Source organism: Ovis aries, chromosome 3 (assembly GCF_016772045.2).
Source record: "Ovis aries strain OAR_USU_Benz2616 breed Rambouillet chromosome 3, ARS-UI_Ramb_v3.0, whole genome shotgun sequence".
In the NCBI taxonomy this organism is placed as follows: Eukaryota; Metazoa; Chordata; class Mammalia; order Artiodactyla; family Bovidae; genus Ovis; species Ovis aries.
In genome coordinates, this window is record NC_056056.1 from 51,140,662 (window position 1) to 51,166,062 (window position 25,401).

The window sequence follows — 25,401 nt, forward strand, 5'->3', positions numbered from 1 at the left end:
TTCTACTACTTTCCATTGAGCCTGATGTGGCTTTTGGATTAAAATATTTATAAATAAATACTGAATTCATACAGATATACACATGTAAGCAAACAATTTGCCACTGGTAACTTCTTACCTCTTAGTTTCTCTGAACATTTTCAGTCTTGAGCTTATTTACCCTTTTTATAAAATTCCCTAGTATCCTTCCTTGTAAACTATGGCCATAAAATCTCCTAGGTCTGATCAGATCTCTCTGACTATTCTTTATCATGTCATTTGTGGACTTTTTTTCTGTGATATATTGAGGTTTTCCCAGTCTGTCTAGGAGTCACTGATTTTCTCATTCTGTTCCATCTCCTTGAGATAGGATATCCATTCTCATGGCTTCCACTCCAGCCTTTATTCTAATGCTACTCCATTTATAGCTGGCCCATTTTCATATATCAGTACTTACAATCAACTTTCCACCAGACTTTTCTACTTAAAATAAATCATAGACACTCTAGACCTGCTCTTCTTTATCTGTTACCTATCACAATTGTTTAAAATCAGCAAATGTTTTCTTAAAGAGTCAACAGGAAATATCCCAAACTTTGTGAGCCATACAGTTTCTGTCCTAACTTCTAAACTGTTCCAGTGCAATGTGAAAATAGCCATAGACAGTATGTAAATGAATGGGCCTGACTGTTCTAATAAAACTTTACTTACAAAATAGGATGCTGACACCCAGGATAGAACTGGTTGATATGTGCATTTTGATGTTACTCATGCCAGAAATTTAGGTTTTATCCTTGACTCCTTCTGCATTCTTATAGCCAATATATCTCCAAATTTTGCAGATTCACATTCTCAATGTGTCCCAATATAATGCTCTTAATCTTTTTTATACAAACACAATCTTGTACTCAGCCCATCTTTCTTCTGGATTCTGAAGGCTTGATAATTGCTCCCTGCCTTCTCTTTCTGCCAAAGCTGACTTCCCTGACTGCTGGGGAAAACGTTCTAAAACCAAACAGGATTATGTCACTCTTATGTTTCAGGCTCTTGATGATTCTCCAGTGTCTGAAGGGGCATTTACAGAGGGAAAGCATCCTAACACAGCAGAGAAGGCTCCTCAGATCTGGCTGTTGCTCTCTTCACCAACTTTGTCTCCTTTTTTGTCCTTTCAGGTCCTTGGAGAAGCAAATCCCCAAACCGATGTGATTAGACGTGTAATAAAGCAATTGTCTGTGGAGGATTAGGTGGAAGAGAACCAGCAGAAATAGGCCAAGAGAGCTTTTTAACTGCTATGGAGGTCAACTACCTGTGAAATTAGCAGGAAAGAGAGGACAGTATAGGAAGAGCCTTGGCACAGTTTTGAGCTGGTCTCACCCGGGCTAGTAAGGAGGCTAGAGCGGGAGCAGAGGTTGCCTGCCCAAGAAGTCCCCACTGGACAGGAGATGGCTCGGGATTGACAGGGGCTGGTGGGTCAAATGTGACTCCTTGTGAAACTGGTGGATCTATAGTTGCAGCAGGTGGATATGGTCAGTTAACTATGTTTACGCAAAAGTTTCTCTTAAAAGAGAGTTGCTTGCTTAGGGCCCCTTCATGGCACACCACACCTGTGATTTCAGACTGAACGCTTCAGCTTCAGTAAATTGCTTCTGATACACTTGGTATACTGTGGTACACTTTGTATACTGTGCATTTGTGCCCACTTCCTATTCTGTCTACATTGCCTCTTTTGCCCCTAATTTTGCTTGGTCAACTGCTTGTCACTCTTTATGTCTCAGCTAAGGAGTAATCTCCTCCAGGAAGATCTCTGTGTCTACCTCCCACCTCCGAACTGTGCAGATTCCCATCACTCAGTCATTCCTTAACATTATAGGTATATTTTTCAAATTACCACTGGTTCAACATGTTTTTGTTTTTTAATGTTTGACTAGACAGTGAACCTCTTGAAATAAAGGATTTTTTGATCTGGGCCAAAGTAACTGGCACCTGTTTCTTGAATTAATGGCTGTACTTGCAACTATCCATGGGAAGGGCAAGTTAACCCAAATGCCATAAAAGAAGATAGTATGATGGATGATACTTATACCATTATATTTTGTTTCAGAGAACTTATTTTATTTTTCTCATTTAACTTTTTAAAAATTATTTTTATTTTTTATTTATTTTTAAATTTATTATTATTATTATTTTACTTTACAATATTGTATTGGTTTTGCCACACAGCAGCATGAATCCGCCATGGGTGTACACATGTTCCCAATCCCGAACTCCCCTCCCACCTCCCCACTGACACCATCCCTCCGGGCCATCCCAGTGCACCAGCCCCAAGCATCAAGAAATATACTTTTATAATTATGATTTGTTAGACTCAATTTAACTGAATATGGGCAGTCTGAAACAGTAGAAGGAACACTAAACTTAAAGTCTAAAGCCCTGTGCTCAAAGCCAGGTGTCTTTGTTTCCTAGCTGGATGTCCGGGGAGAAATATATCTGTCCCCACCTTCTCTTTAATAAGATAGAGGTAGTAATATCATGGGTGCAGAATTGTGGACCTATCAAACCATTTGAAATGCATTCAGCTTCTTGCTTTGACAGAGGTCTCTCTGCTACACCCTATGGTGTCAGAGCTTGCAGCAGGTATAATTCAGCATCTGGGTATATTCCTGAAATTTTAGATCATGTGACTCCTTGTAAAGAGAATGGATGATAGGGGTGACTTAAAAACAGTGCTCTTGTAACAGCTGTATGTGGGTTGAGTACAGGTGAATGTATTATTCTGGGAAGTAGTTTCAAAATATATGGTTCCCTGAATTATTTCAAGTTAAAACTTTTATACAGTTCAACACTGGAAAAAACATGGGAAATCAGTTATGTAGGATGAGAGAGACTATTACAGCACCAACTTGATGGTAGAAGAGGATCCTAGCCCCCTTTTCTTGGGAGTGAAATATCGTGGTTTCTGTGTTTGTGGTCATGTTTCCCAGTTACCACTCTATAAACTGTCAGAATGAAAACAGTGATTTTTAAAGTAAAGATGTTAATAAAAATAAGTAAAAATCGCAAAGCACAAAATATTATGCAAGATATGCAGTTCGGTTATTATAAAGGGTCTGAAAATAGATAAGATAAAAAGAAATTAAAGTAAGCCTTATGTTTTTTAAAAAGAAAAAGACAAAGTAAAAAAAAATGCAGTCCCAAAATTTTAAAATTATCTAAGATGACAATATAAGATGAACTAAAATATCAAAAGGATAAAAAGATTAAATGAGTTTTAGGAATGCAAACAAGGGACTTAGATATTTAAAATGTAAAATCTCAGTGGACTAAAAAAAATAAGCCTGTACACTTGGAAACAGCATAAAATCCTCTTGTGGAAGCACATGTTTGTCATAAAGGGAGAGCTGGGAAGCCTTGGCCTTGCTATTTCTCTGTTTGGTGCTTGCCCGTGAAATGTTCCCTCAGTGACCAGGGAGCTGGGTTTGATCCTGGGTGCTGCTGCTGCTGAGCGCCTTCTGGCCAGTAGAGGGCAGCCGCATAGAGAGGCGAAGACCCGCTGAGCCGATGCTAGGAAATAAGATGTATATACTGATTTGAAATGACCCTCAAATGTGCTAGCAAAGAGAACTTGCCTAAGTGTTTCTTTTTAAAGTCATTCCCAAATAATTCAGAAGCAGCACTCCTGCTTCATTCATCTTAGCCTTTCATTCTCTGAATTTCTTGCTCAGGATCCAGCTCTAGGAGTTTGTTTTTTCCTATCACTTTAGCAACAGGAGATGGTCTTATCCTCTTGTCCTTAAGCCCCTGACTTCATCTGGTTCTTCTTTTTTTAAAGCCTGTTTGAGAGCTCTCCAGTTCTCTGAAAATAAACACATGCACACACACACACACCAACAACCCATACCTTCTGCCCCCAGTTTATCCCATACCCATTTCACACAACCTGAACCCAGCCCTCATAGATAGACATACATAGCCAACCCCTCTCCCCCCCACACGCGTGCACACAGATGCACACGCACATGTGTACTGCCCTTTAGGCCTTTTCTTTCCCCTCAGAGGCCTCTCCCCTCTAGCTTTTCACATCCATCATGGTGCTCCCCATCTCCACCATGGATATAGATAGAAATACTGTAAATTTATTGTTTCTTCTCCAGGGAGCTTTTTTAAAAGCCTTTCCCCTGTGATCTATAAGTAATGAATAATTCCATTAGAAATATGATGAATAGTGTAACTTTTATGCAGAGTTTTTCAAGCTCAATGTTTCAGTGCATTTACTTTCATGACAGCCCCGGGCCATGGAGGTTTGGAGCTCATTCCACTGCCGCTGTAAATTTTCTCTTGCTAAGATCCCCAATGTGTGTTCCTTAGGTTCTCATAGATAATGCATGTATTTTAAAAGGGCACCCCCTCTAGGCTCAAATAGGTTTGAGGAATGCCGCAGCAAACTGACTTCTTTAATGCAGAATTCCCCAAAGCATTTCATGTGTTAATGTATCTTGGGCCATGCAGTATTTCCAAAAAATATCTGGCCAGGAAAACTTAATTTTTCATCAAAACATTACATCTCTAGGCTCAGATTCCATGGAAAATACTTTAAGAAGTAATAGTATAATGGCAATAGTACATTTTCCTTGTTCTGCAGAGAAACTTTTACAGTTGCCTTTATTGAGTTCAAATTTCCCTCAGTATATTTCTATCAAGTTGGCATTTCTTTTTATTTTTAGTCCAAAAATTTAGTAAAAATCTATCCTCAAGCTGATGTATAACTCTTAAGAGTCTCCTGAAACCTCAAAGCAGAACAAATACTTTTCACTGTATTACGTTAATAGGAATTTCTATAAAAGAGTACTTAAAAATCAGTAATCCTTATAAAGGATAATAGCCTAATTATGTTTTGATTAGTTATTTCTTTAATTAGAGTATCAGTACTTAATGCATGTTACATGGTAAAAAAAAAAAAATTATAAATGCATCATCTGAAAAGCAGTAGAAAGGGAGAGAGAACACATATGGATCCCATTGGGAAGAGTCCTTACAGACAACAGCTCTACAACAGATGGCAAATGGGGCAGGACACCTCTAGCTGCAAAGCCATCCACTGTACTGAGGCTTGCATGTGATTTTTTGACACTGTTTGGGAGGCTACTTGGGCACAAGGGACAGGGTTTGAGTAACACTACTCTGAGTTAAGTAAAGATTATCCTTTTCCTAAAGCCTGAGAAAATGCAAATGTGAAGGTAGTCTGTATGCCAAAACCTATCACAGAATAGCATATCTCCAGTTCGTCCTCTACAGTAAAGAGAGAACTCTGACCAGTGAGTAATTTCCTAGAAAATCCACGATTCCAGTGGACATCAGACCTGGTCTGTATTTAGTGAGTGCTTCCTTCTAAGTCACCACTTGCTTCATTCATTCCTCAGGATGTCATACTTCTGTGCTCAAAGGATCTCCCTGTTATGGAGTTTTGCATTTTAACAGGAATCAGAGACTCAGAGCCGTGGATCATTTGAGCATGTGCATACATGCGTGCTTAGTTGCTCAGTCATATCCAACTCTTTGGGACCCCATGGACTGTAGCCTGCCAGACTTCTCTATCCATGGAATTCTCCAGGCAAGAATACTGGAGTGGGTTGCCACTCCCTACTTCAGGGGATCTTCCTGATCCAGGAATCGAACCCAGGTGTCCTGCATTGCAGGCAGATTCTTTACTGGCTGAGCCACCAGGGAAGTGCCCCCCTCCTCAAATACCTAAGGATGTTTTGAAGAGTTAGGACAGGCTTTCCCAGAGTGCATACCTGAATCTATTTTGTAATAACTAAGTAGCTATTTTATATCCTATTAGGAAAAAATTCTACCCAAGTTTTTTTTATTGTTATTATCTTCACCCTCTTTTTAGCACTAAGCAATCTAGTAGGCACATACTATGTACTCAGCAGGTGGCAGGTGGGCAATGATATAACTACCGACTCTCATTTGCTTTCTTTATGATATTTGTAGATATGATAAATTGTGTTTTCTTAGATATATGTATATATGACATCAAAGGATGGCAAGGCAGTCCTTCCAAAGGATCCTAGAGTTGGAAGACCATTTACTCCATCACCACCATGGTGGTCCTTGGATGTCTGAGTGTGTGCCTCCAGTGAAGATGAGCAAACCATTTCCTGCAGCAGGTCACTGCACTTTGATTAATGTTGCTGGAATGTCTTCCTTGTTCAGAGCAGAAAAGGGGTTCCCAGTAGAAACCAACCACTGGACAAAGTCAGTGCTGTCTCTCTTGTTTCCTGCAGTTGGTTACCACACACTTCATCAGTGTTTCTGCTCCCTTGACTTGCTGGAATTACTGTTCTTCAGATTCTGCTCTTTCTATCTGACCATAGTTTCAGTCTTCTTTTTGATTCTTGTCTTTCTGTAAACCTTTGTAAGTTGGGATTAATTGGGCCTTCTTAGGTCAGCTCTTATTCCGTTCATTTTGCTAGTATACCATTCACTACCTTCCATTCTCATAGACCTGATGATTCTCAGATCTTCACACAGGCTGATATATCTGTTGAATTCTGGATGCATATTTCTGTGCATCTCAATCATACACAGATACATGCACACACATTATGAATCCTTTTCTAGAAATCTAGTTTTTATACAACACATTGGTTCCTCAATTCAGTTTAGTTGTTCAGTCATGTCCAACTCTTTGTGGCCCTGTGGACTGTAGCACACCAGGCTTCCCTGTCCATCAGTGACTCCGGAAGCTTGCTCAAACTCATGTCCATCGAGTCTGTGATGCCATCCAACCATCTCATCCTCTGAGGCCCCCTTCTCCTCCTGCCTTCAATCTTTCCCAGCATCAGGGTCTTTTCCAATGAGTCAGTTCTTTGCATCAGGTGGCCAAGTATTAGTTCCTAGTGGGAGGTATTGTAACTTGTAATGTATATGCCTGTTGGATGCTATTTACTCAGGTTTCAAACAGCACCCTGCCATGGGACCCTTTGCTTCTAATGAGGGGACACAGTGGGTATACAAGTCACCACTAAAGGATCCTCAAGTTGTATGTTCTAGTCTAGGGCTTTAAAATCTTCTCATAGCTTCCCAAAGTGTTACACTGAAACGTGTATTTCTAGATGCCTACCAAAAAAAAAAAAAAGTCAAGTGTCACAGTCTGTTTAGAAAACCCTTCCATTGATACAGCCTTTCCCAAGAACATATTCTAAAACAAAACCTGGCATTTTCTCCTTGCAGATTAGATTCAGGACAAAGTATCTTACAGAAAGTTGAGACTGTGTCAAGGCCACTTTAGCCTTTATATAAGTAGCTGGTTTATTCTCCAGGGAGAGTCTAATCCTGGTCTCAGAAATTTCTGTTTTCGAGATCAGGGCACAAAGGTAGCCGCCTCTTCTCTGCTGATTTCTTTGGCACTGCGCTCCTTTCAGAACAAGATTATCCTGGACCCCATGACGTTCAGCGAGGCCCGGTTCCGCCCGTCCCTGGAGGAGCGCCTGGAGAGCATCATTAGCGGCGCAGCCCTCATGGCCGACTCTTCGTGCACCCGCGACGACCGGCGCGAGCGGATCGTAGCCGAGTGCAACGCGGTGCGCCAAGCGCTCCAGGACCTGCTCAGCGAGTACATGAACAACGTAAGTCCCAGGCTCTCGGTCCCGCGCCGCCAACGGCTGCGGAAGATCCTGGTGCGCGATCAGGTGGCTCCAGGACAGGAGATGCCCTGAGAGAGTCGGTCGGGTGAAATCCAAGAGCCGCTTTGGGAGAGCTCTGCCTTGATTTCTCAGAATGTGTTGGCAGAAGGAACGAGATTGGTGGAAGAGGTTTCAGAGGAATACTTTGGCTATTTACTTGAGTGATTTCTGGGTCGTTTTAGTGGTTTGCCTTTGATTGAGGAAAGTCTTCTGTTGGTAAAAGTAGATGGTGGTTGGAAATACCTGAGGATATACTGAAGTCCTTTGCAGAGTAATGTCAAAATCAAGGGCAGCTATGGATGGCTAATCTTCACTCCTAAGAGGCATTAGAAAATACAGGTTCTCAATGTTTGGACTGAGTTGGTTAATGTGGAAACTTCTAACTGTAATAGAATTTGGGGGAATTTTATTGATTCACTGTGCATTTAGAAATTGTTATGAGAATGAGTCTTCAAGTTTTCAAGTGGATTTTAGTAAAACCTAGTCACATGGCAGCAGCGACAACAGCTGTTCTCTCCTACAGGTATAAAATGTGGTAGTTCCTGTAGACCGGTAAACTAGACGAATGAGATAAAATCATATTCTTTGTTTTGAAAAGCTCTGAATTATGTATTCAGCAGAGGTGATGTTGTTGATGCCCAGGGCTTGTAACTGTGAATGGTCTGCATTCCTCATGTTCTGGACTCCTGGGTTGGGAAGAATTCAGCATAAAGTCGGAAAATGTAGTGAGGCCTTGCCATTACATATTGAAGGAATGGCCTGTGTAGTTGTCAGATAGAGAATGGGGAGTCTGAAAATCTGCTCCCATCTGTTGAAACTCACCCTGGGTCCTGTTGGAACAACCCCAGGCAAGACTGAGACAGAGCAGCCAACCCATGTCCTTCCCTCCTTACCACTTCCATCCCTAACCAACATGTAGGCCCCTGAGTCAAGCCGGGAGTCAATGATGACAGGCACAGAGCTACTTCTGCCAGACCCTCTGGAGAACTTTGATCTAAAAAACAAAAAGGTGCCGAATGCCCTATGAAAATCCAAATCTTTTTCCTTTCCATACACCTTCAGATTCTTTGATATTCAAGACTTGCCCATTTTCAGCACACAAAGAATAAGATGTGGATGACTCACGTGGTACCCAGCTGCTTATGAGGACTCCTCTTTTGGATCAGGATGGCCAACACTTTTGGGATTTTAGGCTACGGGTGCTATGTAGAGTACAGCTAGAAATGCTGATCAGTGTCTCCCATCCTGTGAGAATCTTGAATAACAAAAAAAAGAGGGCTTATAAAATTTGGGATTCTGTTTGTTTTTAACAGAATGGCAACAGGCTAATGATTTATATGTGAAATTTGATTTTATATGAAGGCATGCTGGTATTTCTAGCAATGGAGAATTACTGCCAGAGATGGAAGTAGAAACTGCAGAGATCAAGAGTGATGGTTAAGATCTCAATATAAATATATCAGAACAAGAAGTATGTTTCTGTGCTCTTTTAATCACAGAATGTGATTAAAGAAGAATTGATCAAGATGTGACATGTAATTTTCAGTTTGTTGTCTAGAATCCTGTCAAGTAGAAGATTTTTTTTTTTCTTTTCTTTTAGTATAAACTCACATAGTTCAGCAGAGTTGATGGACTTTTTTGTGTTTTATTGACTCCAGGTGCTTGTTTTTCTGTTCACAACCTTGTGATGAAGGAATGTTTTGTATTTTCATTGAAAATTTGATTTCTACTTTGATACAGTTATAGATAATACATAGGTGGATATAGTGCTTAAATTTTAAAGTGTGCAAATTCTATTCAGTTTAAACCACCAGGATCAAAGGCTGAAATAAAACACCTACTATTGACTTTTATATAAAGTGCATAAAATTTACTTTGCCTTCACACTTCTTTGGTGATTTCAAAGTAAAATTGGCTGTATCTAGACCAGCTTCCTAATCCATGTCTAGTGCACTCATTTGTACTGCCACAATATCAATTGCTATTTCTTTTGATATAGCATATATTAATATAAAACCACTACATATCTATATGGCTTAGCTAAAAAGTCTGCTGTAGTTAATGGCAACCAAAAAATTAGTCAGTTGTGACTATGCTGTTATATCTCTTTTGCAATTTTGTTAGCTCTGGAAATGAGCATATTATCATATTATCACTGCAGATTTTCATCTTAACATGCTAGGCAATATCATTAGGATGGAGAAATAATTATGTTGAGAAGAGATTTTAAAACTGGCATAACTGACACTTCTGATGAAATTCGACATATTCAGGGTGGTATGGCTATAGACAGAACTGGCACTTCTGGATTTTAAAAATCTCCTGGTCAGTTCTTGATGAAAGTTTAACTCATCAAGGTGAAAGTGTTCTAAAATCATACACATACGTGCCAAGTGGTATGAAATGGAGGGAGATGAACACTGAAGACAAGAGCTGTGCACTAGATGATTAGGAGGAAGTCATCCGCATGGGGCGTGAGCCATGCTTAGCCACGTGGACACACTGAGAGCAAAAGGGTATCAGCTGTTTGTTAAATGTTCCCTAAAGGTATATGCAAGTTAATGAATGTGTGTGATCTGAAGATATAAGAAAATCATGCCTGTGAAAGAAACAGTGCTTTGAAAAAGAAGAAGAAGGGCTGGAAGTACAGATGCATGTGGCAAAGTTTATGATCACAGAGTGAGACAATGTTAGAACAGTCTGTTGGAATGGTTTTGAGAAAGCCCTTGGTGGCCTTAATTATTTTTTAATTAAGTTTATGCTATAATCCCAAGAAGAGCCTTAAAAATAGTATCCCTTTAAATAGAACAACATTATTGTACGTATGTGGAGACTAATGGGTCAAGAGAGACTCTTGTTCAGAAGGATGTGTGACCTTTGGATTATTGCCATCAGGGTGGTTGTTGCAGTATTATGCTAAGTACTATAAATAGATTCAAATTATAATGAATATATAATTTTGCATCTGGAACTTATAATTTTATGCAGCCTTTTTTGGTGGCAATAGAACTCCCTTTCATAAAAAAATCTAAGAAGTGGTCCCATGATAGGAAACAATTAAAGAGGGTATTTTTTTAAGAATTTTGTGATGGATTTGAATTTAGAGTACTCTATTTATTTAATGAATATGTGCTGTATGCCTGGTACTTTGTACCAGACAGTGTTCTAGGATTCTGGGGTTCTAGAAGGGAAAAAAGTAGACACAATTCTCAGCTTTCATGGAGTTTACACTCTAGGTGGGGGAGACAGACCATCAATCAGTCAGTCATTTGAGCAAGGGTTATCTTAGATGGTAATTAGTGAAACATGGAAATAAAACCTAGGAAGCAGCAGCATGGAGTGTAGTTGTAAGGATGACCTGGAAAAAGTTCACTAAGAAGATAAAACATGGTTAAATATCTTCCAGAGATGAAGGAGCAGACTGCACTTGAGTTGGTAGGAGCAGCAAGGTCTAGTCCTCTTTGAACTTATGTGGGAAAGCGCCAAACTCTTTTTTTTTTTTTTTTTCTCTTATTTTTTCAAATTTTTGAATTGCCAAAATTTTAATTGTGGGAGATTCCATTAAAAATCAGGACTTTCTGTTTGCCTTATACAATGAAACGGTCCAACATTTGGGTCCTAGGACCCACATTCACACTTGATACCAATGGGGTAGAGATGAAGAGAGCTTGTGCCTTTGATAGACAGGCGTGATTTGGTCACTTTCACTGGACTGGGCCCCAGGGGCACTTGAATCTATCTTCAGTTATAGATCTGTCTGGGTGTAAAGCATGACAGTGTCCAGCTGTACCCACAAGAAGTTGCTTCTGGGCCTGTTAGTGTTGGTCTCCCTTAGAGGCCTGGGTCACCAGTGGTTCAATGTGGGAATGGGGGCACTGGTAGCAGTGGTCCTGGGGCATGCTCCTTCATGCCAGGCTCTTGAGGAACCTTCCTGGGGAGGCTTGTGTGGCTGTTCTAAGTCAGTGAGGGGTAGCAGGAGATGGAGTCTTCCAGGGGACAAGGTGTCAGACTCTGAAGCGCCTTGCAAACCATTATTCAGAATTTGGCTTTTATTTGAATGGAATGGGAGGCCTTTGGAGCATATTGGGCAGAAAATGCCTTGAATTAGAGTTGAGGACAGGCCATAGGAGTTCAAAGAGTAACAAAGCAGGAGGACAGATGAGGAGCACTTGAGTCATTCAGGATGGTGGCTTGTTCCAAGAGGTAGCGAAGTGCTCAGATTCTATTTATGGCCTTAGAATGGACGTTGGGCAGTGTGAATGGCTGCTGCAGTTGTATAGCCACCCTAATATGATCTCTTCAGTTTTGATATCTTGTCTTGTTTTAGTTACACAGAAAATTCTGATTTCCTCAGATATAGCAAACTTTGTAAACAGCTCACTTTGTAATGTCTGGATACTCTGCTAGGACTGATTAAATTTGAAAAAGGAGTTCAATAGAAACATTTCATTTCCAAGTTGTATCACCAAACTATCCAAATATGATTCACATTATTATAAATGTAAAAGAGATAATGCTTATTTTAAGTGCTAAAAAATGAATGCAGAACTGTATGGAGATGTGGTAATGCAGTACTTCCTTGTACACTCTTCAGCTTTGGTGAGGAAATGTGGTAAGTAGCTATGTCTAGACCTTGTGCCTTGTGATGCTGAACTGTCTGGTTCAATTGCACAGACACAAACACTGTGTGTTGCTCTAGATTATTCATCGAAAATTAATCCACAGCTACAATTTTCTTAAACAATATTACAATTCAAGTTTTTTGCATAATGCTAGCAGAGACTCAGGTGGCATAAAGGAATGACTTTCTGGTAGCATCAGTATTAAAATGTGGCAAGTAAATTTTTATTTTATTTTTATGAATAATTAAAGTTATATATTTTTACAAAACATTTGAGTTAACTTTCTTCAAACTTCTTAAACCACCTAAGTGAATCCCTGGGGACAGTGTGTAAACTATTAACGTAATACACATATTAAAAGTGCATGTGGCCATATATACTTACTTTAAGTGCCTTAAGTAAGGTCATTGTCATAGCTTTTGCTATAGAATGTCATTTAAGGTAAAGGGAGTTCCAGATGGAACTTATTTGTGAAGGGTTGAGGTCTGGCATGAGACCTCAAAATTGTCATTTCCAACCAACCTCTGGGATCCATACCCCACCAAGGCTTCAGCATGCAGCAGAACCCGAGGAACATGTAGAGTGATACCCAGGGCCTGGGGAGCTCTGAAAAGAGTGGGCTTTACACTGCCTTTTAATAGTGCAAAAGAAATATATGTTCATTGAAAAATAAAAAAAAGATGGAATACAAAAATATATTCACAATCTCACCCTTTAAAGATAATCATCATTGATAATTTTGTACATGTCTTTCCAATGTTTTAAAACTTAAATGAGTGATATATTTATACATACAGAGACATACATATGTTTTGCCTGGAGTTTTAAAAATGGACTCTTTGTAAATGGTGATTTGTAATTTATTTTCTTTACCTTAATATATTATGACTCCATTACCATAACAATAAACGTTCTCAAACCTTCTGTTGACTGACTGCATAGCATTTTATTATATAAATATGCAATAATTCATTTAGAAGCAATTCATTTTGAGAGTGTTTTTACAGAAGAATGCTGGAAAAGGTAAGCAGGCAAGGCTTCTGGGGCTGGCAGTAGAGACGAGTGATTGAGATCCCAAGCGTGACTGAGGAGCAGAGTGAGAAGACAAGGAGAACATGGCTTCTCGGTTCCTGTGCTGAAGGGGTTCCCTGAAAATTCTGTGCAATTAGCATTTTATAGCTAAAGAAAATTTAAATGCCTCTGAGGTTTAAAATTGTCTAGGAGTGTTTTTCTGTACTTGATTTTCTCTATAGATTTGATTTTTATTTATCAGAATTTCTGTAAGTTGGTAATGTGTAGGACAGCTATTGGGCAAGTTCCATAGTTAGATTTGACCCAGATCCAGAGAAGGCACTAAAAGCTTCTGAAAGAAACATCATGGAAAGATAATTCTATCATAGAAATTGTTATAATGTTGGATTTCTCCTGAATAGAAATCTAGGAGAAAGATGGAATAGTTGTTATTACGTAAGAATAAGAGTAATTGCTGATTAAATGTAAAATTTTTTCCAGTATTATCTAGGCCTTCTCATTTCTCTCCCTTATGAAATCATGTAAGAGAGAGGATGAAATGCAAGAGTCAATTTGGCTGATTCTGAATTTTTCTGCTAAAAGGTTTGGCTTAAAAATAGAGTAGAAAGTAATGTTTAAAGAACATCTGTGGGTCATACATGACCTAAAGTTGTTCATTTGCCCCATAATGGCCCTCCGTTTTAAGAATTATCTTATTCTTATTCTTATTCATATTAAGAATTATCTTAATAAGACTAATATCTTCATTCAAGGGAAAGAGTCCTGATATCCCAAATTTGGTATTTTCAGTGAGAAGGTTTTCCTTGCCTTTTCCTTATTTGAAACTTTTCTTTTCTCCCCCTTTCTTCTTTCTGGGCATCTCTTGTGGCTTAGCTGGTAAAGAATCCACCTGCAATGTGGGAGACCTGGGTTTGATCCCAGGGTTGGGCAGATCCCCTGGAGAAGGGACCGGCCACCCCCTCCAGTATTCTGGCCTGGAGAATTCAGGCCAGAAAGAGTCAGACATGACTGAGCGACTGTCATTTTCACTTTCTTTTCTTCTTTCTGCCTTTAAATATGTTCAGTGCCCACATCTTTATTAACTTTGAGGTTGAAATTCATCTGTGCTATTATGCTTTTCATGTAAAATCTGCTTCTATGAAGAGACAGTTTTAAAATTCCTTTTCAATTAAAGGTTCTTGCTCAGACATTGAAAGAGTAAATCTAGTTTACCAGCCCTTTCTCTTAGGTCTAAAACTATCCTTTGAACTTATTCTTCCAATGAAATATGCTTGGGATAGGGAGTCATCTGGATAGCTTATGAGGCTTCTGTCTTTGACTTATGGCATTTGCAATCCTATTTGCATGTTTCCAAGCAGTTTTCAGTGTGACTCCTAGAGGTACACTGGGACTAGTACTGTGTCTTGCAATTTTTTATTCTTTTTTTGAGTCCTTCTTGATATATTTTATTGTATTCCTTTGCTGGAATGGGATCTCAGAAAGCCAAGGAAATATTATGGGGGTCATGCTGGCCGGCACTCACTCAGGCACAGGTGGTGGGAGAATGTCCAGCCTTGGTGGTAACATATTCCCTAGAAGGAAATAATGCAGGTGAGAGTGAAAGAGATATTGTGCTGGATTCAGGCATCCCATAGAGCATGATAGTGTTCCAAGAGGCCTCAGGAGGAGAGCCAGACTGGCAGGTTGCTGATTGACACTAGGGTGACCTGGGCACAGTCTCACTGTGGCTGTGGGGCACAGTTGCAGGTAATATCCACACTGTGGGGACACGGTGGGTCTCCTTGATTTTAAAGGACTCATGGTATGAGGCAGTTGTCATGGTAGGGAACTTAAACCCTTTGAAATGTACAGTACGCCATACATATTTGCTATTATGTGTCATTAGCTCATACATACATTTAAATGGCTCACAGGATCCTAGGACAGATGGGTCTGACTAGCTCTGTTTTACTTGAATCATTAAGGTCAATTCTCTGTGTAGTCTCACATACAATCTCCTCGGCCAGGAATAGTATTTCTAACAGGAAACATTCCTTTGTTCTCTGCTGTGGATAGTTTAGCAGAGTTTAAACAGATAGCATTGCCATCAAAATGAGGTTTCCAGTCTTAGTTCTATAATGAGTTAAGTCTGAGCAACAGAGGTCATAACAACTCCAGGAGCTTACTGGTGACTTCACTGTGGAGGAAGAGCAGTTCTGAGCAATCAGGATCCCTCTCTCTCCTCCAGCCCCTTCCCTTTCTTCCTTTTACACCTGTGTGCCTGGTGGTATAATTTCTTAAAAGTCTTTTTAATGCATGGATAAACTCACAAGAATATAAAGGAGTTACTCAGAGGTAAGAATTGACAAGAATACAATAGACTGGGGATAGGTTTGCAGATTCCTCATGGCCTAGACTTGAGTTCTCAATGGCACAAAATGTTAAGAACAGTAGGCAGAGTCTGTGACCCAGCTGGATGGCCAGGCAGATTAGGAACCTTAGCGTAAAGCCTGGGTTCTCAGATGGTGACACTTTGAGGGGATGGGCTAATAAAATAAAACTTTCCAGTAGAGAGAAACAATAGAAATATATGCTGTCTTGGCTTTTTCGGAGAAGGAAAGAAGAACCCCTCCTCTGCCGCCAAGAATTTCTAACCCCAATTGCAAAATCACTCAGTTTTGAGATCAGAACCTCTATTACTTTCTCAAAATTTCAAGTCATTCTAGGTGGTGAGTTGTCAGGTGCCTTGCAGAAGCAAATACCAACTCTGTCTAGAGGAATACACTTTAAACACAGCCCTCAAAGAATTTTCACAGATAAAGTTACAAGGAACAGAAATTGGCGTTCCAGAATCAATGAAAACAAAATGAAACATGCTGCTATGATTGACAGTTGGCAAAAGCAACCAGTAAGATCAGAACTACAAGGGTGAAGATTTGCAATCATTAGACACTTGTTATAAATCATCTTTGAAGAATTTAAAGAGAATAGTGCAAGTGTGATCATGGAACAAGAGAGTGGACTGGGCAGCCTTAGAAGGCAGAACTAGGGGTTGTGTGGTGGAGAAACAGCTTATTTGAAGGGCTCAGACAGGAGATTCCTACTTGTCACCAGCCTCAGCTAATGAAGAAAGAGACATGGTCATTGAGAGTGTCTAGAGTGGTGCTGCTGATAAACTCTGGAGTTGTTTTATTGCCAACTCATGTCTGATTCTTTGTGACCCTGTAGTATATAGCGTGCTAGGCTCACCTGTCCATGGGATCTCCCAGACAAGAATACTGGAGTGAGTTGCCATTTCTTTCTCCAAGGGATCTTCCGAACCCAGGGATTGAACCCGCATCTCCTGCATTGGCAGGTGGGTTCTCTACCATTGTGCCTCCTGGGAAGCCCTTCTGGAGTAGGAGCAGGTTGTCTGTTGCAGCAGTCTCCCTGCATAGATGTCAGTCACCTTATCTACAGTGGATTTCTATAAGGAGCTCCTCATGGTGTCAGGAAGAATAGAAAATCTAAAATGAACAGGAAGTGAAAATGAAAATCTGTGTTAACAGCAAAATTAAGTCCCATGCTTAGAATTCTAGCTAGCTTTTCTCCTTATCAAACATGCCCCTTCACTGAGCCCTTGAAAGTTGGTTCTGCATCTTACAAGGTCAATCAATATGATGAGGAAGACCAAGTAACATCATGAGACAGGAAGGGGCTGTCTCTGACTCAGTCAACGAGCAAAGATTGTTGACAGAGTTGCCTGCCGAGTCATCAGATTTGGCTGTCCCAGTTCAGACAGCCTGGACAGCACAATCCATTAATTGATCTTCTTGGGAGAGCCTTTTGGGTATTTCAAGGAAGATCTTACACAACTGTCAGGAGAGCAGCAGGCTGTATACCTCCAAAAGCCTGGATAATAAGCCTTTCCTTTGTTTCCAAAAGACATGGGAAACCTTCCAAAGATAAGCTCCCTGGGCCTCCATGCTTGGGCTTAATGCTGCCTTGAGCCCATGCTGAAAAGTTTCTCTTGATTACTTTAGGAAACTGTTACACTCTAAGAACTAAGTGTTTCAAGCCTGTGGTGCCTCCCTGTACTTCAGAGACACCAGACTTTGCTGCTTTGGCAACTTTGTACATACCACCCCCTGGAAAGTTCTTCCTCCAGCTTTGTGTATATGGCCCTTCTTTCAAATTTCAGGAGATTAGGTTATTCTTGAGCTTCTCTGGTGGATGAGTGGTAAAGAACTCGCCTGCCAATGCAGGAGATGAGGGTTCAATCCCTGGGTTGAGAAGATCCCATGGAGAAGCAAATGGCAACCCACTCCAGTATTCTTGCCTGGAAAATCCCATGGACAGAGGAGTCTGGTGGGCTATGTCCATGGGGTCACAAAGAGTCAGACATGACTTAGTGATCGAACAACAACGACAAATATTGTTATTAGTCATCTCAGTTATTAATTTCTGTTATAGCACCTGCCATCCTCTGAAATTACAGCGTCTCTTTGTGTGGTTATTGTCTGCTCTTCCACTGGAATTTTTAAGCTCCTGTAAGAGGAGTGTTGTCTTATTCACAATCCTGAGGCTCTAGAGAATCTTGCCTAGAATAGTGAATAAATATTTTTGGAGTGGGTAAATGACATCCTTGTATCCTCTTTTGTGATAATCATAGTCACAATCATAATTCTCGTCAGAGGAAGAAAGAGAATAAGAGGGAGGAGGAGGAGGGGTGGGGGCAGAGAGGGAGAAGCCGCAGAGCATTAGCAACAGATTGCATACCTTCTGAGTCTTTTGAATCTCCTGTTTGAGAACAAAATTATTCCCCTGTTTTCCCTTCTCTACCCCCTGTATAAACCTATAAGTAAATGAGCTAAGGGTAACTAGTCTTGGCTTCTTCATGACTCACTTTAAGGTGCCCAGACATTTCCCTATAGTCAGAGCTGTACTTAAGGCCCCCATCAGTTCTTTCTAGAAAGGCCTAAAGATGTTCCTGGTGACTATCACGAGAGACAAAAATGATACAAAGCGTGTCACTTGCTTCTCAAAGAGCTTCCCCAAGCAACAACACTCTTAATTCTGTGATTTTAAGTGTGTTCTTCAGGGTGACCTGTTTGGGTATAAGTTGTTGGATATGAATGTGAGGAGCTGGGTGGAGCTGGGTTGTTTTCAGTTCTGCAGAATTCCACAGGCTGGACTAGGAACTTTGGAAATTGCTGAACTCATCACCACCTATCAGGCACAAGGAGTTTGTATATGTAGCTAAGAGAGAAGTCGACAGAAAATAAAGCATCATAACTCAGCTGTTAAAAATGAGACACTCTTGTCTCTAGATGCCCAGCCCAGACTTACAGAATCACAGTTTCCTATAGAGAAGGTTGATAATCTCTACCTCGAGCAAGTACCCCAAATGATTTCTATGAACAGGCAAGTTAGGGAAGCCCTGATGTAGTAAGTTAGTGGATTAAATCAAGAGTCAATTTAATACAGTGTGGGTTTAAAATGGGCTTTCTTTTTGTGAATGAGGATAAATACTTTTGTAAGACAGTGGCAAGTGAAAAATATCTCCTGGGCAGTCTTAGGGAGCTATATACTATTCAGCCTGGACATTCAGGATCTCAGAAGAGACTTGAGAATCTGGGTTGCTTATCTTCTGTGAATTCCTTAGGAACAGACAGGCAAAGCTGAGCCTGCCTCTCACCTGTGAGCTATTGATTGAAGGATAGCTGTTTTGTTTTTTTATCCCAAAGTACACCTCTCTCAACATACCTCTTCCAACGCATTTACTCCTCTATTTGTAAAAAAGATAAGTTTATCATCCTTGGAAAGACTCGGCTCTCAGTAACAGCCAGAAGTAAAATCTGCAGTCTTGCAGATTATTCAGAGTCTTCTTTCTTAATGACTTAATCGCTGACCTCAGTTTCTAGTATCTCTCAGGTTGGGCTGCAGCTGACAGATGTACAGCGTCAGCTCTGAGCTTTGCCTCTGCCAGTTTAGTTCACACGTTGAATTGGACTTTTGCTCTGGGTGTTTTTGGTGACTTTTCTAGGGCACTGTTTGGATGAGTGAAGCCACATTTTCCCCTGACTGCTCTAGCGATCCTATCTATCTACATATCAAACCACATAGGGAGATTTAGAAAAACACATATTCCAGGGCCCTACCAGTTTGAAAACAATAGAATCTTTAGGGATGGAGCTTGAGACTATATTTTAGCAAATTTTCCAGGGAATTCTCATGCCTCTAGCCCTTGGACTAGGCCAGCATGGTGGAATCATCCAGCTTAATCAGCATTAGATTCAGAGATAGATACCCAGAGATGGATACCATAATTTTCCTTTTCTTGGTTTTCTCAATGATGGTTTCAAAGTGTTATTTATTATTATTAATCTTCACTGCCCCCACCCCCAAATTCTTCCCCTCCCCTGCCTTGGGACTGCCGTACAACTTTACAAACATCTGCATTTCCTCACTCTTCTCCCCCTAAAGTGCCTCAAGAACAACATTGGCATGTTACGAGGGTTTCATTGCAATGGGAAGAAGACAGCACTGGCCTTTTTATCATTCAGTCTGCATACTTGAGGTTTAGGAGGAATCAGTTAAGTGTCTTGCAGTCTGGTGGCTGATTTCACACTTCTGATCCCTGCAAAATAGACACACAAATCCTATGGGAAAGCTGTTTTTTCTTCTCTGGATTCGTGAGACATTTACAAGTAAAACAATTCTCCATACTTCATCTTATCATATATATTGCATCTTTTCTCATTATTGGCCTAATTTTATGCTTGTTATCTTTTCTGTGTGCTTTCATTCCCTCCTCTATTAGTTTTCCTTCCACCACTTGTAAAATGTATAAAATCACATCCTTCCTTACTTTTTCTCTTTAGTCTTTTTAAAGGAATCTCAGAGGATTCCCATCCACTTTCTTAAAGCTCCTGTTTCTGCTTTTGGGCCATTTAGATGAAAATAAGCAACAAAATATATGCAAAAAATAAAATGGTTAGGGACATTTTCAAGGAAACATAGAACTGAAATTGGAATTCAAGTCTTCTGGCTTCTTTTTGGCCATTCTTTGATTCATTATTTCACGTTTTATATACCAGTCGACATAGACATGACACTGGATTTTTAATAGTCTTCTTTTCTCCATTTAAAGTCCTATACCATGTTTGACTCATCGTTTTCCTAATACTCCTTTTGATTTCTCAGGGTTAGTTGGACAGTAGACTCTAAGGAAATCTTCCTTTTCCAGGCATCTATAGATCCTACCAGAACACTATCAGAACCCCAAATAGAAAGCAGACAATGGCAGCTTTGTGGGATGGCCACTAGAATTCCTCACAGAAGAGCAACAAGGAGCTTTTGTTGGTAGGAATAAGTTTTTAATGGAATAAATTGTTGAATCTGATTTGTTTAAACAGGACAGCTTCTCCTGGCTTCAGTCTCTAGATAGAGGTTGTGAACTTTGAGACAACAGTAGAGGCAATGACCAGACAAGCCAGCATTGGCGAGTCCACTTGCCCATAACTGCCCAGGTGGTCAGTATGATGGCCCTGTTCTTGATTAGCCGTGTCTGTCCTAAGATTTGCCTTTTACCTTTTCCTGAAAATAAACATCTAATTGCCTGCAGCTTAGGTTAGGAGAGAATCCAAGGCTCTGTTTTTGTTTTTTAATTTTTTTTTAATGCAGATCATTTTTAAAGTCTTTATTGAATTTTTTACAGTATTGCTTCTGTTTTAGGTTTTCTTTTTTATTTTTTTTTGGCCAGGAGGCATGTGGGATCTCAGCTCCCTGACCAGGAATTGAATCTGTACCCCCTGCATTGGAAGGTGGAGTTTTAACCACTAGACTGCCAGGGAAGTTCCTCTAGCTGCTTTTTAAGTGGAGTTTCAAGCAATTGTCTTATTCTTCACCTCACCAGTTTCACTCCTTTCCTCCAAAAGAAGCTAAAGCCTCAAATAATCTGTCTTTGAGGGGTTTGCAGCACAAATGGGTTGTTCTGAGCTTTCCCTATTTGCTGGCTTATGATTCAGCTTTCTCAGACCTGTTGAGTGAGTTAGCAGACCTGTTGAGAGAAGTTAGCACTTCTGTCCAATATCCACTGTTAGAATATTGCTGTGTCTATGTTCTCCTGTTGTCTTTGATCTTCGGGTTGATGCCTTTCAAAGAAAATTGCTCTATGGTCATTGTAATGGAGTTTCAGAAAAGAGCAGTGATAAATGTGTGTACTACATCTTCCATCTTCAGCCATACCTTACTTTTACATTAAGGAAGATAACAGGTTTCTTCCATACCTATATCCAGAGTCCGTGTTATTTTGCACCCTAACTTGACCAAGAAGGTGAATGGAGCTAAGATGGTCACAGCACATTTTCAAGGTGAGCTGAGAGTTTTGGATAAAAGTAGATGCGAGATATAATGTTTGAAATAAAGCTTAGGTAGAGGAATCTATTTCCTCCAGGCCCCCCTGCTATATCTCAGTTTCATACTATTCCTAACAAAAGCATTATAGATATTGGTTTCAATTTAGACTTTGAAGAGAATGTGGTTGTGAATACCTGTCTTTGTAGTAAATGTGGAGTAATTACAGAAGCAGAGCATTTATCACATGATGATGAACAATTCTTCAGAAACTTTCATTGTTTTATGTCTGCTTGATGATACATTCCTCTTAGTTACTGAGTGATAGCAGTTGCACAAATGATACCGTAATATGATCCACAGCCTCATATCAAGGGAGAATGAAGACCAGTGTTATTATCTCAGTCATTTTTAGAACTGATTACTTTTGAATCTCCCACAATATTTAGTCACAAACTTTATTCATTGAAATGTGTTTGTAAATGGAGTATTGTCACAAATTCCTTTGTTCTCTGAGTTAATTTAAGTCACTTAAGTGTATCTTTTGTATTATTAGCTTTTTCCCTCTATGATGTTATTTTATGCATGATTCTGACACATTGTCATATCTTTAGAACTTTGAATAGGCATACAACGTAATGATTCAGTTTTTAAGTAGCCACATTGATATTTTTATCAATTCATGTTATTATATAAAAATCCATATCCAACTGCTAAAGACAATAGTACGAGAAAGAAACATAGGATATTTAACATTCCAAGACAGTCATTGGAGTTCTTATGATTTATCTCTAATATATTGTGATTATTAGCTTGGCACCTGATTAAATTTTACCTGCAAAATAAATACATCCACCAAAGGATTCTCACTAAACCAAAGATTATTGACTAACAAATTATATGTAGTTTGATATATGTATTCTTGTCAGGAGAATTCCATGGACAGAGGTGCCTGGTGGTCTATAGTCTGTGGGGTCACAAAGAGTCATACATGACTGAGCAACTAACACTTTATATCCTTAAAGGGTAAGAAAAAGCAAAAGTTGGTTTATTAGTTCTGAGAATGCATTTCCTAGAGCCCTAGATGGTTCAGGATCAGGTGTGCTAGGAATGAGAATGTCTGAGTTACCTCCAATCTACCTGCTCCCATACCTAGTTCTTCCTGAGAAGCCCTGATATTAATTGAGTTCAATATTTGGTTTTCATATAAAGTTTAATTTGGGAAAAAAAGCAAATCTCATTGGTGAGACAGATTTTGAAGAATAATGATGTACTTTATTTATACTCATAAGATTTTTTGTCTGAAGTAACCCATATAATTGACAGGAAAGTTCATTGTAAGACATGAATTATTTAGGTATCTGACGAATTTGTGATTATACTCATGGATCTAAAGGTTATGATGAAATAGGTAAGCTCAGCTCTTTGCAGATAGGTAGACATGTCCTGAGACATTCAGATGACTCCAAATTCTGAGGTTTGTCACATTCTGGCTGTTAGTTTATATGAGCAGTATAAAATTTACCCAAATAGGTGTGAATGGGTTGAGCTACCTCTCTCTCTCAACCCTGAGTTTCTCAGCAGCCCCTGGTCCAATCTGCCACTCCATGGAGCTTCCCTCAAGACTCAGCACAGACTCTGTGGCATGCCCTTTAAGCCAAGAACAACAAGCAGATTACAAGGTATGATACCAAAACTCTTGGCCCTCACCATTTTTATCATTTTCTTTAGAGACTGTCATGATTTTCAGGTTTTAGATTAGCATAAACAAAATTTCTGCAGCAGAAATAAGTTATAATGTTCTAAAATATCTCCATAAAACATTTTATTTATTTTCATTATAGTGTGTTATTTTCTTCCATAATAGCTACAGATGAATTGGAGGCTGATTCCTACGCTGTAATGATAAATTGAATTATACCAATTCAGTTTAGCAGAACTAATGCTTACTCACTTGCTGGATAAATCAATCTGTTTATTCTCTTAACACAGAAAGGAAACAGTAATTAATAAACATGAGGATAATATTTAAAATTTATAGAAAGTTATTATAATAACAAAAAATTTTGCTGTAGAGCTGCTTACTGGCAAGCATGAGGGAGATTTTACTTCTTTAAAAAGAAAATTTAGATTGTGCATCTAAACTGGAAACAAATTGTTAAGAATATATTGACTATTTGTTGTTTTAAGAGTTATCCTAGGATATAGGAGCATAGAGTCATGTGCAGGAGGACTAGTAACTGTTTGGGGAGCTCTTTAGTGTTGTAAGGATATTAAGTCACTTCCAAATAATAATAAAAATGGATTGCAAGATATGCATAGGCAGATATGAATCAGGTTTAAAGAGAGACAGCTGGATGGAAAAACTGAATTATTCATGATACTGGTGACACCTGAACTTGAAGGTATATGGGAAGAGAAGGAGTCAAAGATAGAGAAGCTCCTCTCTATGTGAAGAATGTGTAAAGAATGATATTATGTAAAATGCATTATACAGATATGTATGACACACTCTGAATATGATGAGTAGTCTAGCTTGATTAAAGAAAAGTGAAGGTGAAAGTTTCTCAGGTGTGTCCGACTCTTTGGGACCCCATGGAATTCTCCAGATCAGAAATCTTCCCAGCCCAGGGATTGAACCCATGTCTCCCACATTATAGGTGGGTTCTTTACCAGCTGAGCCACCAGGGAAGCCCAGGAATACTGGAGTGGGTAGCCTATCCCTTCTCCAGCAGATCTTCCTGACCCAGGAATCGAATCGGGGTCTCCTGCATTGCAGGCAGATTCGTTACCCACTGAGCTATCAGGGAAGAAGACTATTAAAGAAATGATTTTAAGTAGAGAAAAAAAATCTCTGGACAGAAAAAATTGAGATTAGATTACAGAGGACTAGAATTCCAGGTTAAGACGTGCGTCCTTTGTTTTGGTAGGGAATTGCTTACTTGGGTTTGCTTATTTGGGTTTGATTTGGTTTGGTTTGATTTTACTCTGTGAGTGAGTATGAGTGATATCGGGTAAGCCATGCAGTGTTTGGTGCCCAAACACTGTATGGCTCCAGTGCAGAATGGTTTCTGAGAATGTATACTGGGGTTTGGAGGCATGGAAACAGAGACATGTTTGTGGATTGTTAATATAGCTCAGAGTGAAAATGATACTCTGCATCAGGGAGAAGATGGAGGGAATGAAAAAGAGAAAAACAGATTCCGAAAAAAGGATTATAAAGAATTTGATGGCTATCTTTGTTTGTATTGGAAGAGAGGATGGCGGAGGAAACAAAAAGATTGCTTCTGCGTTCACATGAGACATATTTATGAATTTTTCATTGGACTAACCTGTCTCTAAGTTGGGGATGATCAGAATCACTGACATTATTTACTCCCTCCCAAGTAAAGCACATTTAACAGTGTTTAAAAGTTGGCTATGTATTGGTTTTGTTCCTAAGATGTTGCTAGGTAAATATTGGTCTTTACCTACTCCTTTCTATATTCACATGGTAGACAATTAGAGTCTTTGACTTATTTACAACTGCCAAAAGTTTATGGTGTGAAGCATGTTGTGGTTCTGGTGAGTCTTGGGTTTGAATCTCACATCCCAGGGTTCATTTGCAGATCTATTATTGGCCAATGACTGGCCTCCTGAGCCAAATAGCAAACTACCCAGTATCTGCCACTCATCTGGTCATTCTCGGCACATGAAAAACATTATTTCTTTGTTTTAAAAAAAAGTGGCCTTAAAAGAATATACTTATGTTTGTCTTGGGATTT

The 25,401-nt window shown here is 39.6% G+C and overlaps 1 protein-coding gene across 4 annotated transcripts in view; it reads left to right on the plus strand.

The window, feature by feature from the left end:
• Nucleotides 1–25,401, plus strand: part of CTNNA2 (catenin alpha 2) — a 1,404,594-nt gene that overhangs the window by 526,250 nt on the left and 852,943 nt on the right. For all 4 annotated transcript variants that reach the window (XM_012169003.5, XM_042246023.2, XM_042246024.2 and 1 more), the window contains exon 7: nt 7,407–7,610. In XM_012169003.5, coding sequence (XP_012024393.2) covers nt 7,407–7,610 — 204 coding nt within the window. The remainder of the gene's footprint in view (nt 1–7,406; nt 7,611–25,401) is intronic.